General features: G+C 37.7%; 1 protein-coding gene across 4 annotated transcripts in view; it reads left to right on the top strand.

The window, feature by feature from the left end:
- Positions 1–10,793, top strand: part of LOC125280537 (DDB1- and CUL4-associated factor 1) — a 34,935-nt gene extending 24,142 nt beyond the window's left edge. For 2 of the 4 annotated variants that reach the window (XM_048211116.1, XM_048211118.1), the window contains 9 exons: positions 1,472–1,554; positions 1,640–1,724; positions 1,919–2,152; positions 3,844–3,937; positions 5,338–5,442; positions 5,613–5,686; positions 5,942–6,034; positions 6,569–6,866; positions 9,827–10,793. In XM_048211116.1, coding sequence (XP_048067073.1) covers positions 1,472–1,554; positions 1,640–1,724; positions 1,919–2,152; positions 3,844–3,937; positions 5,338–5,442; positions 5,613–5,686; positions 5,942–6,034; positions 6,569–6,866; positions 9,827–9,882 — 1,122 coding nt within the window. In that variant the 3' untranslated portion in view covers positions 9,883–10,793. Of the gene's footprint in view, positions 1–1,471; positions 1,555–1,639; positions 1,725–1,918; positions 2,153–3,843; positions 3,938–5,337; positions 5,443–5,612; positions 5,687–5,941; positions 6,035–6,568; positions 6,867–9,823 lie in introns of all 4 variants that reach the window. The other 2 variants (XM_048211115.1, XM_048211117.1) reach the window with 1 other exon arrangement.
- The last annotated feature ends 2,596 nt before the right edge of the window (positions 10,794–13,389 follow it).

Raw genomic sequence — 13,389 nt, 5'->3', positions numbered from 1 at the left:
AGCCCTGAAGGCCCCGATATACTCACAGCAAAGTTCTTTATTCTTCGCCTAGGGTTAAAAATAAGTTTGAAATACCTTTGCATTGATATTAGGGCTGCACGATTAATCGGACGATTAGAAAAAACATTGAAATCGCACTTAAACGATTTGGCTTAGTGCGATTACTTTTTTTATGCGCGGCTTATCAATGAACTATGGCTCCAAATGCTAATCCATCTGAAAGCACTGTGAGTTTGAATCGCTTATAATGAACATCTTTCATCTTTCCAGACATGAGAAGCATTTATTAACATCTTGTCCAACAAAAGACAACATTTAATAACATGTTTTTACTCCAAACTCACTTCATAACGACAGTTGAGCGTCCTTCTGTGAGATGATGTGGCTTCTTACACGGATTAAGGCAGTCGTGTGTTTATTAGTCATGTTTAATTAATCAAAGCGTTTCAATCTTCTGTTTGTTCAGCTACAGCGATAGTATGGGATTTCCTGGAATGACTTCGGCAGCAGGGCATATTTGCAGTTTCTGCACAAGAGCGCCCTCTGGCTTTCAGATAAAGAAACATTTACTACTGATCACAGAGCCGTACAGCTCTGACAAGCTGCGCATAAAATAATCACAGCTTTTTCCAAATCGTGTGCGATAAATCGTGCAGCCCTAATTGATAGACTGTTAGTGAACATCCGGATGCAGCCCACGCTGCTGAGAGTGACGTTTAGATGAATGTAATGTAAATAAATAAGTGCTGCGGCTTTCCTCTCAGTAACAAAATAAACACAACAAAAATGAGAAAACAGCAGTTCAGAAAGCATCTGATCATAGTGATGTGGATGTTTGAGATTCAGCTTTTGAGATTCAGCTTTATACAGTAGATTGCTTTAAAGCAGCAGCTTTACAGTATTAAACATGAACAACAGTGTCAGTGTCGCTTTAAATTAGAATCACAGCTTCAGTTTCATCTATAAAGCGGCTCTCAAGTGTTCATGTTTTCACTCGCGTCTGACCTCGACCGACTGAACAGAAGAAATGAAACGGAGGAGATTCACACCTCAAAGAAGGTGGAGCCTCAGATGACCTGATTTCATTGGAAATGACGTCAAACCTGTTCGTTCTTTGATTTGTTCTTGAAGTATATCGGGGCCTTTATAACAACATGCAACATTTCAAAAAGTACCCTGTTATGATAGATTCTGCCAAATATTCCTTCTGAATGTTTTTATAGTAGTCATATAATTGCAGTGTATAATGGTTTTTTATGGTAAAAATAAGGCAGAGCCTGATACAAAGATTGTTTTGGCAATTGAAACATCTGATGGTGGCGTTTTCCTCTTTGTAAAGATGTGATGCAGCATAAAAGCCAGACTAAATGATGCCTGCTCTGACCCACCTCAGCATCTATCATCAAAGTATACAGTTGTAATGCTCTAAATGCGTTCATGGTCGATGCTGATGTATTTGTCTGTGTGTCAGGACGGCTCTCTGTTGTTGACGTCAGCGTCGTGGAGCTATCCTTTATCGGCACTGTGGGGAATGAAGTCTGTGTTCATCATGAAGTGAGTCTGCATGCACATAAGCAGTTAACTAATATAACTAACTGGTTTTAATCTTATGTTTTTAATTGATGAACTCTGTTTCTAGGCATTCATTCCTGGATGATCATTATGTGGAGTTCAGCAAACTCTCTCAGGACAGAGTCATAGGAACAAAAGAACACATCGCACATGCAAGTCACCTTTCTAACCATCACCTTTGTGTCTTTCATTCACTCAGTATTGAGTTCCTGTTGTTTTTTTGCATTCATGAATTAAGAGACTTCAGAGAAACATCTCTCTTGCGTGCAGGTTCTGCAGGGTCTGTGTAAACTTATGACCGCAACTGCATATAATATGTGATCAAATTATCTTTGCATTTCTGCAGATATATGACATTCAGACAGGACAGAAAATCCTGACCCTCAATAACCCTGACCTGGCCAACAACTACAAGCGCAACTGTGCCACGTTTAACCCCACGGATGACCTTGTCCTGAACGACGGCGTCATGTGGGACGTCCGCACGGCTCAGGCCATCCATAAGTTTGACAAGTTCAACATGAACATCAGTGGTGTTTTCCATCCCAATGGTTTAGAGGTCATCATCAACACAGAGATCGTATGCTTTTCTGCTCAGTGAGCCGCTGGTCATGTTTCATTATGATGCAGTTTTCTGATTCTTCTGTTTTTGTTAATGAGGTTTCACTAACACTTTACAATACGGTTTTAAAGTCTAATGTTGGATCTGTCAACATTAGTTAATGCACTGTGAGCAAACACTGAACAACTGTATTAAGAAAGATTAATAAATGCTGTAAAAATACATTGCTCATAGTTTAACTAATGCATTAACTAATGTTAGTAAATGAGACGTGTGCCACTTTATATTAGGTGTCTAACTACTGTGTACTAAGATTTAAATTAATCATTTGATATAATGCACTTAAATGTGTACATACACACATGGTCCCTCTCTAAATAGTGTTAAAGTAACACTGAAGCAGAGTTAGTCAGTTGTAGTTTTTGTGTTTCTCTTTTTTTGTGATTCTGCTTGTTAACAGCAGGTGTTCATCACTAATGCACAATCACTTAATTATCTCATTAACTCTGGCTGCATTTACACTTGGCATTAATATGCGATCACCGTGATCCAATCAAGCAGATCAGATCATTATCCAATTAGGATACGGTGCGTTTATATTTGTTCACATTAAGTGGCTTCTGTATCTGGATAACTGATTGGATTTCTGTTTCCCGCACAATATTTAAATTAGGCGCTTCATAGCGTAAAACAACTTTCACATTAGCCTCTATCAATGCAGTGCACACAGCACAGAATTTTTGTGACTTATCCCACAAAAGTATATAATTGATCACAAATAGAGAACTTAATCTACCAATTTAAGTTTCCCAATATTAATCTTGTATGGTGAAGAAAAAAAATATTTCAACGCATTTCATGATTGAAAGAAGCGCGCAAGCATTTGTATTGTTTGTGTAATATGTAACGGCAGAATCCAAACACTTTGTATTAAAGAAGTAAATGAACGCACATCACATTAATTAGAACTAAACAAGGGTCAAAACTGTCAAAACTGCGTCTGTCCATTATTTGGAGAGACTGGGCGGGGATTTAAATGACGTCGTACTCTGAATGTAGATACGATGGATCGCGTTTACATTACACCGAGATCCGACCACAATGCGTCCTCCACTACCTCCGAACCAGAATACGTTGATAGGATAACATTCCGATCACAAACGCGTTTACACTTGTCTTTTCAATGCGTATGTGGACAACATCCAGATACAGGTCACATGTTTATGCAGAGTGTAAACGCAGCCTTTAACTCTGCTTCAGTAGTGTTACTTTAACACTGTTTAGAGAGGGACCATATGTACTCTAAGCAGAGTTGATTTAACTCTGGGGATTTTGCTGTTTACATGTTTATACATTGTAGTTGTAAAATAGCTGTGTGTAGTTAAAGCTATAATTAATATCTGTAATTACCTCTATAATTACATTGTTAACCCACCCTAAGCCTACCTCAACAGCAGCAGTCAGTGTTTTACAATACAGCATCAACACAATAAGTGTATTGTACCTCCTAACTATTAGTTTTGTTTTTGATTCAAGTACACAGTAGTTAAAGACACTGAATATAAAGTGTGACCCAGTGCCCATTAATGTAGAAAAAGGGGGGCTGTCAATTTGGGAAAGGAGTTCCCGGGATATGTGGAGATGATTGAATGGTGAACCTCTTCTTGCTGCACTATTTCTGAAGATGTTTGCTTTAACTCGAGCTCCAGTGGGATTTGAGGACGTTTCATCTTCTTCACACTGTACCAGCGCTGGATCAGTGCAGGATTGTTTTCAACAACAATGGAACCGTCATTTATGGAGGTGAGAGACCGATCCCTTCCCTTTTTCTCTTTTAATGTGCAGTCACATGCTGAAATGATTTATTTCTCATCAGTCTACACCTCACACCCCATTTTGCAAAGATTTTTGATGACTTTGCAAATTTATATTAAAAAAAAAAAAGAGTTGAAAGCAAGAAAGCACATTTGGCTTCAGCAGTTACAGCCTCAAGTATTTTAGAGGCTTCTTTTGCAATCCTGGATTTAGGGATTTTCTGCCATTCTCCTCTGCAGATCCTCTCAGTTGGGACTGTCTGTGGATGTTTTCCAGTTTAATCAGAGATATTTGATTAGGTTCAAGTCTGGCCTCTGACTGATCCGGGCTCTTAGTCGTCAGTAAGTCAGGGTTGCGTTGTCTTGGCTGTGTGTTTAAAGAGCACCTATTCTGCTTTTCTCCATGTTCATCTTTCTTTAGTGTGTAATGTTGCAGTTTGAGCTTGAAAAAGGTCTCCAAATTTCCTCACACACACACACAATATAATATGCTGTTATACTCCATATAACTGCATATAAAAGCCAAAAACTAAGCTCTTTTTTTTTTTTTGCACAGGCCTATCTAAAGGGTTTATGGTGCCATCTGGTGATCAACAGTAAAAATTACAAATTTTACCTCTTCACAACAGGGAAAACCATCAACAATCAGAATGCATGATTATATGGTGTCATGGCTTTGCAATCAAAAAATGTTGTTATAATGGTAGTCAATGGGGCAAAAACAGCCACGAACAGTAAATGAGGGAGAAAAAATTTAAATCTGATGCTGCACAAACTAACAATGCATCAAAGCCAATGTTGTTACTAATCTTTGACATGCCCAAGACTGTGATAAAAGTCTTGTAATAGGTCAACTTTGAGCTCATTGTCCTGTTGGAAGGTGATCTTTCAGTCAAGTCTGAGGTCATGAGTGCTCTGGATCAGGTTTTCATTTCAAGGGTGTTTGATGTGTTCAGCTTTGTCCTCTTCCCTGACCAGTCCTTCAGTCTGAAACACACCCCACATGCTTCACCGTCGGGATGGTATTGAGCAGATGCCTGGTTTCCTCTAGACGAGAAATTGAGGCCAACAGTTCAGCCTTCCTTTCATCAGACCAGAGAATCTTGTTTCTCACATTCTGAGAGTCCTTTGGGTGCTTTCATGCTTCTGTCGCACCGCTCTTCCATAAAGCCCACATCGGGGCAGTAATGCAGTGACTGTTGTCCAAAATCCTGCCCAGTGTTTAGTGCTCACGATCTGTCTCTGAATGCCCTTCTCTTCACAGTTCAGTCTGTGTTTATTCTGCAGATATTTTGTGTAAATTGCGTTCTCATTTGCTCTGGATGAGTACAGTGTGTCTGTTCCAGTATTAGATATGGAGATTTACTGATGTTCTGGTTTGTGTTGTAGCCATGTTGCAGGCCGACGATGAGGATGACATGATGGAGCAGCAGATGAAGAGTCCATTCGGATCGTCCTTCAGGACCTTTGATGCCACCGACTATAAACCCATTGGTATCTTCATTCACAAAATGTTTACTAGCTGTTTGCATTTGCAAATGAGAGGCAAATCAGAACTGTTGGATAATTAGCAGCGCGTCACTTAAGCTAGTAATTCTGTAATGAGGTTTTTAAGATGATGATAATGCTAATAATTGTATTGAATTTTTTTTTTTCTTTCTCAGCCACCATTGATGTGAAGAGGAACATTTTTGACCTGTGCACGGACACTAAAGACTGCTATCTGGCCGTCATTGAGGTATGTTGTGCGTTTTTTCATTTATATATATATATTTTTTTGTATGGTTTTGTATATATAGTTACATCAATTCTGCGTCTTTGTGCTTTTAAAATTGAAATTTTTCTTGCTCTGTTTGATGACCGTGAACAAAATGATCCTCTCAGAAGTGAATTCTGCCAAGCTAAATTTGAACAATGAAATGTCGACTGCATCCATGCCATGTGTTTATCTTGTTCGACACAAACTCTTGTTATATGTGAATGTGTGCAACAGAATCAGGACTCCATAAATATGGACACTGTGTGTCGGCTGTATGAAGTCGGGCGCCAGAGACTCGCTGAGGAGGAAGAGGATGAGGAAGATCAGGTGAGACTGATGCAAACCACATATTTGAAAATTCAGCTGTTTTTGATTTGCTTTTATGCATTTTTAGATCACAGAAATGTCGAAAAGGTTTAGGACATATGATAGATGTATTGAATAGATATGTAAATGAGTCATGTGTATGTATATTTGAGGAGATTTTTGCTACACAAGCCATCAGGATTTACATGCAGTAGACCAGAAAAATAAACTGGACTCCCTCACATCCTTTGATCCGCCAGTTTCATCAATAGTTTTTGTATGGAATTAAATTATTCATTTCTTGAAAAGATACATGCAATACTTGATATTTATTTATTCTATCATGACAACTCTCGAAATGTACCTCTCGAACGGCTACGATCCAATTGAGATGGAGACCTTGTTAAAAATAAACACTTCAGCTGTTACTCATTTTGCAGATCTGGAAACAGAGTTTGACAGGATTCATTTTACATTTCGAGCGTGCAGAAATAAGAGCTTATCATTTTACATCAAACTTGATCATAAGACATCGGAGTCTTTTGTTTCATTCAGGAGGAGGACGATCAGGATGAAGAGGATGACGATGACTCTGATGATGACATCGATGACATTGACACAGACCCGCTGCTGGCCGAGCTGGAGAACGAGAATAACGGAGAGGAAGAGGAGGAAGATGGCGAGCAGGATTTCTCTCCGTCTGATGATGAGGAGGTGGCTCGTCTTCTGGATGAAGAGGCAGATGATGATGACGACGACGATGATGATGACGACGATGACGATGATGACGACGATGATGATGACGATGATTCCGATGACAATGAGCGAGATGTGGAGCTCGTGCTGGACAACAGTGAGTGTGACAACATGCACGCATGCATATTCAGCCACATTTAATTATTATTATTATTATTATTATTATTATTATTATTATTATTATTATTATGTATGCCCTAATATGGAATTTATCACCAGTAACTGATAATAAACAACTTGTTGTGACTTTAAAACACAGTAATCTGAACACTGGAAATCACATTTATGAGCAACACTAATTATACATATAGTACACGGTGAATATGAGATGATAAATGACATGTCGACCTGTTTGAATACTGAACAGTTGAATATGTAGAATTCAAAGTTGCCTTCTGAGGCTTGTCCCTTAAAGGGTTAGTTCACCCAGAAATGAAATTTCTGTCATTAATTACTCACCCTCATGCCGTTCCACACACATAAGACCTTCATTCATCTTCAGAACACAAATTAAGATATTTTTGATGAAATCCAAGAGCTTTCAGTCCATCCATTGGGTGCAACGCAATTTATACATTCAAGGTCCAGAACGATAGGAAAGACATCATTAAAGTAATCCATGTGACTCCAGTGGTTTAACATGGACTGAAAGATTTCATCAAAAATATCTTCCTTTGTGTTCTGAAGATGAATGAAGGTCTTACGGGTGTGGAACGACATGAGGGTGAGTAATTAATGACGTTATTTTCATTTTTGGGTGAACTAACCCTTTAACTTTGTTTCATATATTTTCAAAGACTTCTTTTTTCAAATGACATAACTACATATTTACAGCATACTAATGGTATTTTATACAGTATTATAGCACTTGCCTTTTTATTATAAAATAGGATGGACTGAGATTCTGTGATGCCTTCAAAATGCCTTCCCACACTTATCGGATGAACAGAAAAATGTATCAATTAGATGTTAAATGTCAATCTTTAGAGATTTTGCTAAATCGTGTGACACACAGCTGAAGCGTTTATAAAGCCGCGTCTCACAACGTGATCGCAAATTCAGTTCTCTTTCACGTCTTATTGCACTTGAATGGTTGAAAACACACAACTGTGTCAATGTCAGTTGTGTGGAGTGTTCATGTAAACAGTCTGTTTTTCATGACTTTTTACAATTCTGACCTTTTTTTTTGTCTCGCAATTGCGAGCTTATAATTCACGATTGCGGAACAAAATGTCAAAATTGCCTGATTGTCAGAATCAAGTCATCAAACAAATAAATGTACAGTATATTTGTTACCAGTGTTAATTTTGACAGCAAAATTTGTTTTAGTTTTAGTCATAGTCATTTGACTAAAATGCCATTTAGTTTGTCATATATTTAGTCGACTAAAACTAAAAAACTATTTCCGATGACTAAAATAAGATTTTAGTCAACTAAATCTACAGTAGATTTAGTCAACTAAAATCTAATTCAGATAAATTGTAATGCATTAAGTATTTCTCTAACAATACACAGTTCCAGTACACTGATATTCATCTGATATACCCTCTAAACTGTTTGTTCACTTAAGACAACCAACTGTATTTTACTTGCCAAAGCGGACGGTTTTTGACCGTTCAAGAGCAAAAAGACACGAAAGAGAGCTTCAGTGAATTCAGTGCTTTTCAGGGATTGACACACTATATTATATAGTTTTTGTTTAAAATCGATTAGATTTGATTTTTAGTTTTTCTGCTTTCATTGTAATTTTAGTTAAAAGTTTTAGTCATTTTTGGTGTGTTTGTCTTCTAGTTTTTGCTTTTAAATGTCTACATAGTTTTTTTTATTATTATTTCTGTTTTAGTTATTATAGTACATCAGGTTAAGCTGAAGCTTGGAAACTAGATTAAATAAGTTTACATTTTTATATATATTTTTTATTTCAGTTAACGTTTATTTCAAGTAATGAAGATTTTTTTAATGGTTTTAGGTTTAATTATAATAACCCTTATACTTGTAAAATATATTGAATAATGTGTCAAATAATGTTCTTAGTCTTTCCTTCCTGTGACAGAAGATACTATGAATTAAATATAAATTAAATTAGTTTATTGTGTAAACAAAATAACAATAATGACCAGGAAAAAAATAATTATAAACCATCCCGAAATACACCGTGACTCTTATTCTGAAATGTCTGCAGTCTGCACTGTAGCAAGCTTCTCATTTAAGTTTAGATGAGGAAGATAAAATATGCATTCTTACAACCATCTTAAACATGCTACCACATAAACATCGTATAGTAAACATTGCCATAATTCATCAACATTAGCTCATAAGCAATCGTTTGGCATAAATGTGTGCTATTCATTAATTGTGAAGCAGTCTGAAGTGTTGCTGCTCGAGCATGTAGAGCGCTGCAACAGCGCCGCATTTTCCCGTGGTTAGATCAACGCGTTACACTTCAAATGTGCGCATCTTCCACACAGGACGGCAGTCCTGACTGGATAACTTGTCCCTCTCTATCATGTTCGTCTCGTTTTTATTCATTGACGAAAATTAGAGTAGATTTCAGTCATAGATTTAGTCATTCAAAACGCATTTCAGAAAGCAGTTCAGAAAGCATCTGATCATAGTGCTGTGGATATGTTTGAGATTCAGCTCTCCAGTCGCGTCACGTTTATTCAGCACTTTATACAATAGATTGCTGATCAACTGAACAGAAGAAATGAACCAGAGATTTATACCTCAAAGAAGGCGGAGCCACATCACGGACCAATGGGAGTTTGAAGGTGTTTTCCAGCCAGAGCGAACTTTTCTAGAAAGTTAATTTTGGCAAGCTTTTTTAAACTCTAAAAGAACTGATTTTATTCAAAATCGCGTCAGTCCAGTTCATTATTCGATTTCACTTGAAGTATATCTGGGCGTTTATGGACAGACAGTATCAGCAGCTGTTGCTTATGACATCCTTCCTCTCCGTATTTCATGCATGTTGTGATTCCTCCTTTTTGTTTTGTTACTTTGACTCGCTTTCCTTCAGTCGTTCTCTGAAATGTTGCTCTCTTATTCCTGCAGCAGACAGCTCTGATAACTCGGACCTGGAAGACGACATCATCCTTGCCCTGAACGAGTGATTCTGCAGGAAACGGCAGTGGACGTGCTCAACCCGTCTCGGACCTCAGAGAAGATCTGACAGGAAGATGTCAAGCGGATCGCAGCCGCTGTTTTTAGCGCAGGGCTGATGAGGTTGTGGTGTGGATGGTCTGTACGCACGCCGCCCCTACGGACAGCTCGTATAAAACAAACGGCATTTGTCGGATGTTTGTTTTTGGTCAAGTTTCCCTCTTTGAATGTCTGATCATCTTTAAAGAGAACCGGTGTCCTTTCAACACTTTGCGCACATGTGCGTCTGTCTTATGTCCATACGTTTGCGTGTGTTTTGGTGTGTTGGTTGACCAGTCTAGTGGAGTTCTGGGTAGATCTGATCCACTGGATGCACAGTTTGCATGTGCAGTTATGTATGTCCATTGACCTTTGACCTGCCCACCACTCCTCAGGTGATCTCTTTAGTTTGATTAATCTAAACAGCTGAAAATCTAGTTGCTTAGATGTTTAGTTCATGCTTTTTTTGCTTTTTGAAGGGTAGTTTTGTTTCATTTTACAAGGCGGTGCTTTTAGGGCCCCTTTTGTCAGCTGACTGATTGGATTGAGACGTTGCACCATGTTGACTGAGCAATAATTTCCGTTGATCTGAATTTATATAAAGGACTATAAGGCCCTGTGCTGAAATCTGCAGCAGTGTTTCTGTCTCTGTAAGAGGAAGTGAACAGTTTCAGCCATTGATGCACTTGTTTGCTTCTTAAATCGCATTTCACATGAAGTTAAACATTTTTAAGCATCTGTGTACAGCCTTCATTTACTTTCTGGGTTAATGTTTTTGTTCATGCCTTTCCAAAAGTAAACCTCTTAAGGCAACATTGTGTACAGAATGTATTAAAAATATTTTTACTATACATGTTATTACAATAAACCAGAGTAAATTGTTTGGTTTTTAATTATTTTCTGAGTGTGATCAAACTCAATTCACCATGTGTATGAAAGTAAAGACTTCTAAACTGCATGTTTGAAGCAGCATAACCAAACAGGTTTGTTACAGTATTTCCAGTTTTTCTAATATGGGAACAATTGATGCAGAGCATCCTAAACTTTGAAAGCCATTTTCTATCAATGTACACACACTTGTTCTGCAGACATATTGACTTCAGAGGCTGCTCAAAATCCCGCTGTGCCGCTCACTTTTCCATGAAATTACTTTTTATAAAGGACAAATATAATGTTCATACTGACTTTCAATGAATACAAGTTTCTGATCCAGTGTTACTGACATCCATCCAAAAAAGTCTACACATCCATGCTAAAAGTGAATAAAATCATAGATCTTTTTTTCAACTTTAATGTAATATTGAAAGCAGCTAAATTCATGTATCAAAAAAATTGACCCAAAATGACCGATTTGCAAGTGCACACACACTTTCATAATGGGGCATGTTACTATAAACCAGTTTCAAACTCTTGCTGAAAGCTAGTTAAAATTCTCTGGTCAATGTTTAAGTTTTAACCCTGAATTAAAATTAATTTTAATATTCTGTTTATTTGTCTATCCAGCTGGAATCTGATCTAAAATTACTGATGTCCACATTGTGTATCGCAACTGTTCAGATCCGATTTGTGTCTCCATGCCACTCTTTCGTTTTCCGGAATATCTGCATTGGTTTCTATGGCAGTGACATTGCATTGGTAGGCATACGGCAAAAACAAACAACTGCAACAGAGGGGTTTGCAATACAGATGTTGTTTTATTTACTACATGACTGTGTAGCTGCTCAACCATCATCGAGTCCATCTGGGATTACATGAAGAAACTGAAAAAACTGAGTCGGACTAAATCCAGAAGAACTGCAGCAACGTTTCCAAGACGCTTGAAGAAACCTACCTGAAAATCTATGCAAGTGTACAAAGGACAAAAGCTGTTTTAAATGCAAAGGGTGGTCACCCCAAATACTGATTTGATTTAGTAAATAGAAGTTAATTGGTAAATAAAATCTTTGACATTGCTTTTGAGGGCATTCTCACTTTACAGCATTGTTACAAAAGTGGCTAAAACTTTTCACAGTACTGTAGATTTGCAGGCAGGTTTCTTCAAGCGTTGCTGCAGTTCTTCTGGATTTAGTCCACCTCAGTTTTTTCTCTTTCTTCATGTATTCACAGACGGACTTGATGATGGTGAGGTCAGATCATACCGGCTGTTGTCAGACTCCTGCATACAAACATCTCACTGGATTATTACAATTCATGGCAAAATGATTGTTCGGAAATGTAAACTGATATTTCCAACTGACACTACAGCAAAAGATATTAATAACTGACTTGAACCATTTTTTTTCTGGTGAAAATACTAACGTGCCTAAGACTTTTGCACAGTACTGTATATCATGATATATATCGTTATCATGATGATTTTGGTCATATCACTTTATCATTTTATACCCTAGGAGAAGGGTATAAAAGCATTAGCCAAACGGAGTTCCTAAGCATTATTGAAAATTGTTTTGAATATGTTCTGGAAGAGTATGGAAAACTATTTGTGTTTCCAGACTATTGCCTCTATTCTGTTTTCTACATACAAGTGCTTTTAAATGGCATTTGGAGCAAGAAGTCAAAAGTTTAGTGATTGTTTAACACGACTGAATGAATTAAAGGTGCGTATTTTCATTTTCAAAACTGTTTGTCTTTACCATAAGAGAGTATCTTTTTAACTGCACTAAATTGAATATGAATATGAATATGAAGCTTTATGTGAATACTTTATGGGTGAGGATGTGGATGGACTGATAATGAATGATTTCATCAGTAAATTTTATAGCATAGCAAATGTTATTATAGGCCTGCTGGATTATACTATCTCTGTTAGTCTATTTATCTGTCGGTCTGTCTATGTATCATTAACACTCGATCAAAAAATCGAGAAACAAGCATTATTATTATTATCACTTTGTTATTCTGTGTGTATATATACCCATCACTATCACTGAAAAAGTATGCTGTTTTTGATCCAGTGTTATAGATCGGTCTGTGTATCATTAAGATTGGAAGAGGTGTTCAAAACCTTTTCCAAGCCTTAAAGAATCCGCCTACTTCCAGGCACTGATGATGTTGTGATCTCTGATGGGTGTCTGCTGAAAGTCAGTCTTGGACAGAGGACCTCTGCACTACCTTTTGGCTGCTTTAACCACCATATTCATGGCAAGGGCAAAGAGAATAACTGAGGTGGTACACCCAGTTATAAACCCCTTCTCAAGCCGATACCAACCTGATGTTTCCTCTGTGGTGGATCCAAGCCTAAGTCCACATAGTAGTTCAGGATTAGGCTCTTGATCTTGCAAGGCACACAGTGTTGGTCCAAGGTAGTCTCAAGCAGCTTATGGGGTATAGAACCGCAGGCATTGGTGAGGTCTCCTTTCCCTTTGCATGCCTTCCTTATCAACTGGGTGAAGACTCTTGTGTGTTCCAGACACCCCGCTATACCAGGGATTCCTCCTTTACGTACTGAGTAAGCAATGTAGGTGTTCATTAAGAGGAAG

The sequence above is a fragment of the Megalobrama amblycephala genome, linkage group LG12 (genome assembly GCF_018812025.1).
Source record: "Megalobrama amblycephala isolate DHTTF-2021 linkage group LG12, ASM1881202v1, whole genome shotgun sequence".
NCBI classification, from domain to species: Eukaryota; Metazoa; Chordata; class Actinopteri; order Cypriniformes; family Xenocyprididae; genus Megalobrama; species Megalobrama amblycephala.
Note: the sequence above shows the minus strand (reverse complement) of the source record. Positions and strands in the feature narration are given on the sequence as shown.